This window comes from Aquarana catesbeiana, linkage group LG01 (genome assembly GCF_042186555.1).
Source record: "Aquarana catesbeiana isolate 2022-GZ linkage group LG01, ASM4218655v1, whole genome shotgun sequence".
NCBI lineage: Eukaryota > Metazoa > Chordata > Amphibia > Anura > Ranidae > Aquarana > Aquarana catesbeiana.
The window spans coordinates 563750007-563757221 of record NC_133324.1 but is presented as its reverse complement, the minus strand read 5'-3'; the positions used below and the strand labels follow the sequence as shown (position 1 = coordinate 563757221).

Genomic DNA, 7215 nt, shown 5'->3' with positions numbered 1-7215 from the left:
ATATCTTATTGTGTTTTTTTCCATTGTTGGGTTGTTTGAACAACAGGGGGTTAACACCAGAGACTTTGCCCCCCCCCCACACACAATGGGTTAACTACTTTTTTTTTTTGTCCCTCCCATTGTGTCCCCTCCCCCAATTCACATTTATGTATTTAAACGTTGTGAGTTGCCTACTCCCTTGACTATGACAAAGCGCTCATGCGCGAAACGCGTTGTCAAGGCAACCCTATGACAGTGGTCCTATCCAGAGCCATGTCACGGTGATCATCTATCCATCCATAAATTTATTTATTTTTGTGAAGCTCCTCATCAGTCAGCAGCGTTTTTTTCCTTCAGCATCATCATCTCCACTATTCCTTTCTGGTTTGGCTATTTACGATCAGTCCCCCTGTTTGTTTCATTCATCTATCATTGAATTAATTCCATCCTGAGGGGCCTCAGGCTGTTTAGGCAGATGTGAGCTCCATCAGCCTGCCGGCAGCATTATTTTTTCCCCTGATCGGCCTCTCAGATCCATCATTGGATTCTGTGTAGTGACACCACCCACCTTTGAGGATTTTCACTCTCGTGGAGACACAGTCTGGAGAGTCAGCGGTCTGCTTCCATCAGCTGACACCCCGGCGGCTCCCCTGTGCGGACGTCATCATCCATCGTCACGGAGCCTCGGTGAGGCTGCTCTCCTCACGGTGGAGCATCGGCTCTGTCCATGCCATGGCAATCACACAGTTCGTTGGAGCCGGTGAGCCGCTCTGTATGGTGCCAGACTCCACAGCCAGCGGGGAAGTTGTGAGTTCTCTTTACTTTTGTTTTGAGCACCTTGTCCCGCTCTCACTGCCTCACCCATTGCCTTTTGTTGGGGCACTTTTTGGATGGATCTCCCGTGCTGGTCTCCTGTTGTTTAAGGACTGACTGTCTTTTATTTCAAGTGTACATTCATATGTTGAAATTTAGTGCAATATAATATTATAATATTGTGTTACTGTGGGTTCAATTGTAATATTTTCTTACAACTTGGTTTTATAATTCACTAGTTATCATTGACATTTTATAATCACTATTGGTTTTATTAAACTACTCAGTTTTATTTGTTCTTCTTTTTAAAAAAATTTATAATGTTTGGGGGTTCAAAGTAATTTTCTTGCAAAAAAAAAAAAATTTTTTTTCATGTAAACAAAAAGTGTCAGAAAGGGCTTTGTCTTCAAGTGGTTAGAAGAGTGGGTGATGTGTGACATAAGCTTCTAAATGTTGTGCATAAAATACCAGGACAGTTCAACCCCCCCCCCGCAAATCACCCCTTTTTGGAAAGTAGACACTCCAAGCCATTTGCTGATAGGCATGTTGAGTCCATGGAATATTTTATATTTTGCCACAATTTGCGGGAAAATTACAAAATTTAAATTTTTTTTTGCACAAAGTCGTCAATAAATGATATATTGCTCAAACATGCCATGGGCATATGTGAAATTATACCCCAAAATACATTCTGCTGCTTCTCCAGAGTACAGGGATACCACATGTGTGAGAGTTTTTGGGAGCCTAGCCGTGTACAGGACTCCGAAAACCAATTACCGCCTTCAGGCTTTCTAAGGGCGTAAAATGGTGATTTCACTTCCTCACTACCTATCACAGTTTCGGAGGCCATGAAAGAAATGTCAAGATAGCACAACCCCCCCCCCCCCGCCCCCCCAAATGACCCCATTTTGGAAAGTAGACACCCTAAGCTATTTGCTGAGAGGCATATTGAGTATTTTGCAGATCTCGCTTTTTGTCACAAAGTTTTGAAAATTGAAAAAAAATTTAAAAAATACAAAATACATATAAAATAATAAAATACAAAATACATTTTTCTTTTCTTTCTTCATTTTCAAAAAGAAATAAGAGCTGCAAAATACTCACCATGCCTCTTAGCAAATACCTTGGTGTGTCTACTTTCCAAATTGGTGTCATTTGGGGGCGGGTTTGTGCTATCTGGATATTTCAGGACCTCTGTAACTGATAAGTAGTGAGGAGTAAAATCACAATTTTACGCCCTTAGTAAGCCTGAAGGTGGTGATTGGTTTTCGGGGTCCTGTACGCGGCTAGGCTCCCAAAAACTCACACATGTGGTATCCCTGTACTCAGGAGAAGCAGCAGAATGTATTTTGGGGTGTAATTCCACATATGCCCATGGCATGTTTGAGCAATATATCATTTAGTGACAACTTTGTGCAAAAAAATAATTTTTGTAATTTCCCCGCAACGTGTGCAAAATATAAAATATTCCATGGACACAACATGCCTCTCAGTAAAAAGCTTGAAGTGTCTTCTTTCCAAAATGGGGTCAGTTGTGCTATCTTGACATTTCAGGGCCTCCGAAACTGTGATAGGTAGTGAGCAAGTGAAATCACCATTTTACGCCCTTAGAAAGCCTGAAGGCGGTGATTGGTTTTCGGGGTCCTGTACACGGCTAGGCTCCCAAAAAGTCTCACACATGTGGTATCCCCATACTCAGGAGAAGCAGTAGAATGTAGTTTGGGGTGCAATTCTACATATAACCATGCCTTGTGTGAGCAATATATCATTTAGTGACAACTTTGTGTAATTTTTTTTTTTTTTGTAACATTTCAATCACAAAAAAATAAAATATTCAATGGGCTCAACATGACTCAGCAATTTCCTTGGGGTGTCTACTTTCCAAAATGGGGTCATTTGGGGGGGTTGTACTGCCCTTTCATTTTATCACCTCAAGAAATGAGATAGGCAGTCAAACTAAAAGCTGTGTAAATTCCAGAAAATGTACCATAGTTTGTAGACGCTATAACTTTTGCGCAAACCAATAAATATATGCTTATTGACATTTTTTTTTTACCAAAGACTGTGGCTGAATACATTTTGGCCTAAATGTATGACTAAAATTGAGTTTATTAAAAAAAATTTTTATAACAAAAAGTAGAAAATATTTTTTTACCAAAATTTACGGTCTTTTTCCGTTTATATCGCAAAAAATAAAAATAGCAGAGACAATCAAATACCATCAAAAGAAAGCTCTATTTGTGGGAAAAAAGGACGCAAATTTCGTTTAGGTACAACATTGCATGACCGCGCAATCAGCAGTTAAAGCAGTGCAGTGCCAAATTGTAAAAAGTGCTCTGCCAAATCCTCCGGGGCTGAAGTGGTTAAAACAAGCAGGGAGCAGGTGACATATTGCCCCTCACAGTCTGTCAAAAACCCTCTGAAAAGTGATCTGCAACATAGAGTGGCAGCAACATTAGCCACACATTTGTATGGGCCCTTTCAGCAAAACTCCCTCGCTCAGATCCCCTAGATCCCTCTAGTTCCCTGCCACTAAACTCCTGAAAACACCTATAGTGTACATGCCTGGCCATAGACACATAGGCAAACATGGAGGGGAGTTAACAGGCAGAGAAAAAGCTAAAAACAGCTCAAACACCTGGAGGAGCAGCTGATTTGAGCTGCATTGTGCATCATGATGAAGCCTTACTGCAGTGCTACTACATCCTTGCCATCCTGGAATGAACATAATTTGTTTTGTCTGTGAAATGTGTTTCTTTCACAAATGTGTAAGGCCCTTTTCACATGACAAGCCCGCTCGGATCCGCCTGTCCATTTTTCAGGTGGATCCGAGCGGGCCATCCATAGACTATGGGCAGGCGGGTGTCAGCGGAGATGTGTCTGCTGACACCCGTCTGCCTTCTGATCAAGACAGACGTATGGCGATCTGCCAGACGGATGGCTGAACGTATTGGATGAGATCTGATGAAAACGGCCATGCTGTACGTTTTCGTCCGATCTCCCCATAGAAATCAGCGGGGCTCCGACAGGTCCCTCCCTGCTCAGTTAGCAGAGATGGACCCATCATCTGCCGGCTCAGTGGAGATCAATGGAGCAATCTCCTGCTGAGCTGGCAGACTCCTCTGAGCGGATCCGTCCCCGTGTAAAAGGGGCCCAAGAAGTTGAACTAGAAGCAAGCACATAAGATTTTGTAAAAAAAAAAAAAAAACAAAAAAAAAAGTTGACTGAGGTACTGTTCTAGAGTTATTGCTCCTCCTCATGCTTAAACAACAATATTTAACCACTTCAGCCCCGTAAGGATTTACCCTCTTCCTGACCAGAGCACTTTTTGCGATTCAGCACTGCGTTGCTTTACCTGACAATTGCGCGGTCGTGCAACGTGGCTCCCAAACAAAATTGACGTCCTTTTTTGCCACAAATAGAGCTTTTTTTTGGTGGTATTTGATCACCTCTGCGGCTTTTATTTTTTGTTCTATAAACAAAAAATAACAACAATTTTGAAAAAAAAAAAATCCCCCCAAAAAAATATATAAAAAAACATTTTTTTTTCCCTCAGTTAAGGCCGATATGTATTCTTCTACATATTTTTGGTAAAAAATTTTTTAAAAAACCCCCGCAATAAGCGTTTATTGATTGGTTTGTTAAAGAGTCTACAAAATAGGGCATAGTTTTATGGCATTTTTATTGATAATTTTTTTATTGTTATTAGTAATGGTGGCAATGAGTGATTTTTATCGTGACTGCGACATTACGACGGACACATCGGACACTTTTGGTGCGATTTTGGGACCATTCACATTTATACAGCGATCTGTGCAATTAAAAATGCATTGATTACTGTGTAAATGTGACTGGCAGTGAAGGGGTTAACCTCTAGGTGGCTTTTAGGGGTTAAGTGTGTCCTAGGGAGTAATTCTAACTGTGGGGGGGAGGGGCTGTGTGTGACACATCACTGCTCCCGATTACAGGGAGCTGTGATCAGTGACAGTGTCACTAGGCAGAACGGGGAGATGCTTGTTTACATTAGCATCTCCCCGTTCCTTCTCACCGTGAGACGATTGCGAGTATCCCCGCGGACATGGGGTCCACGGGACCCGCGATCACGGAGCTCCCGGCGGGCGCCTGACCGCAAGCTGCCTCTTAAAGGGCAACATACAGGTACGTTGATCTGCCTGTACGTGCCCTTCTGCCGCAGTATATCTGCGTGAGGCGGTAGGGAAGCGGATAACTAACTATTGCACTTGGTTGGTTGTGAACTTGCATTATTTACATGTCATTGACATTTATAATGTAACATGTTCTATTCAATTTGAGCTTTCACAGCTTTGTGATCAGCAAATAAAAAATATTTATTTGCTTCATAATGTCTTTCGAGTTACAAATTCTTCATATTATAAAGAAACTGCAATCATTTTTCATTATTAGTTTTAAAAAAAAAGGTATCGGTAATTGGTATCGGTGAGTACGTGAGGTAAAGTATCAGTACTCGGTGTTAAAAAAAAAAAAAAAAAAAATGGTATTACATAGTTACATAGTAGGTGAGGTCGAAAAAAAAGACACAAGTCCAACCTGTGTATGCGATTATATATCAGTATTACATTGTATATCCCTGTATGTTGCAGTTGTTCAGGTGCTTATCTAATAGTTTCTTGAAACTATCTATGTCCCTCGCTGAGACCACCACCTGTGGAAGGGAATTCCACATCCTTGTTGCTCTTACAGTAAAGAACCCTCTACGTAGTTTAAGGTTAAACCTCTTTTCTTCTAATTTTAATGAGTGGCCACGAGTCTTGTTGAACTCCCTTCCACGAAAAATCTTTGTCCCTATTGTGGGGTCACCAGTATGGTATTTGTATATTGAAATCATATCCCCTCTCAAGCGTCTCTTCTCCAGAGAGAATAAGTTCAGTTCTCGCAACCCTTATTAGCTTTGTTGCCCTTCTTTGTACTTGTTCCATTTCCAATACATCCATCCTGAGGACTGGTGCCCAGAACTGGACAGCATACTCTAGGTGCGGCTGGACCAGAGTCTTGTAGAGCGGGAGAATTATCGTTTTTATCTCTGGAATTAATCCCCTTTTTACTTGGTGCATCCCTAAGCTGGACTGCTAACACATGTAACCCACAGCATCCGATTTACCACCTTTTACATTCAGACAAGGTTTTGTGGGTTAGTGAACATGAATCAACAATTTTAAACACTGTTAGGCTCCATGCGCACTGGGCTTAAAAAAAAGTCTGTTCTCTTGGGAGTAAAAAAACGCTCATATAGAGCACTTTTTGTACAACATTTAAACGAGTTTAAGAAAGTTTTACGTTTTTTCTGCCAGTAAGCTTCAATCAGAAACGCGAACCAGAAAGTTATTTTTTTTCCCTGCCTCTAAACATTGAGCTCAAAATATGCCTCTAATCGTCCTAATGTGCGTGAACATAGGATAACATTGAGCTGGTTCTACAGGCAGAACACAAAACTTCTGTAGAAGCAACATTTTTTAAGCCAGTTTGCATGGAGCCTTAAGTGGGTGTTACTACAGGGATGTGTTTGCTGGCTCCACCTGACCCTTCCCACAGGCCAGTGCAGAGCAAAATAAAACTGCAGATAAGCTAGAATACTTCAGATTTTAAAAAAGGTAAGAAAGCTGCACAGCATGTAGGGAAGGGGGAGGGTAGGGGATGGGGATGTATAAGTATATATTGCTGTAACCTCCAGTCCTGCTTTAATTACCTTAGGTTCCCTTTTCAGTCTGATGTGCCTGCCTCGATGAGGGGTGAAAGATTTCCTCTGCACTCCACGATGCTGAAAATGGTATAAATCACTGCCAAGAATAACCTGCAGACAGGACACATCATACAGGATTTAACTGTATGTTAGGGTAAAAACAAAACAAAAAAAAAAATGCAGTACATTTCTACAATGCAAGCACATTTGCCCATGTTAAATCCTTGTAAAGACCTCATTAAAAGGATAAGTTCACCTTTCGTAACAGGTTACATGTTACAACAATATTCAGGGTGTAACATATGCAGTAACCTCCACCCCCCATCCTCCCTTGTGACAGGAATATTCTCCACGCACTCGATGTCACAAGTTAAAAAAAAAAAAAAAAAAAAAAAAAAAAAGACATGGCTGTGTGAGGTTCTGCCCACCAAGCCGCATGAGTCAGAGTTCTGTGAATGTGAGAACTACAAGTACCAACAGCCTTTGTGGCTATTGGCTTATAGTTCTCAATCAACTACCAGGTCGTTGCTGAGCAATGTGGTAGTTCATTGATGCGTCCTGTCAGTGTGCAACTGCATGCCCATACAAGGAACGAGCAGACAGCTTACACAAAGGCCCCTTTCACACTGGGGCGGTGGGGGCGTCGGCGGTACAACAGCGCTATTTTTAGCGCTGCTGTACCGTTGTTCTTGCAGCGGTATTCG

General features: G+C 41.6%; 1 protein-coding gene across 1 annotated transcript in view; it reads right to left on the bottom strand.

Moving 5' to 3' along the window:
• PCSK4 (proprotein convertase subtilisin/kexin type 4) overlaps positions 1-7215 on the bottom strand; it is a 208281-nt gene that overhangs the window by 142094 nt on the left and 58972 nt on the right. The window contains exon 2 of the mRNA XM_073596734.1: positions 6518-6622. Coding sequence (XP_073452835.1) covers positions 6518-6622 — 105 coding nt within the window. The remainder of the gene's footprint in view (positions 1-6517; positions 6623-7215) is intronic.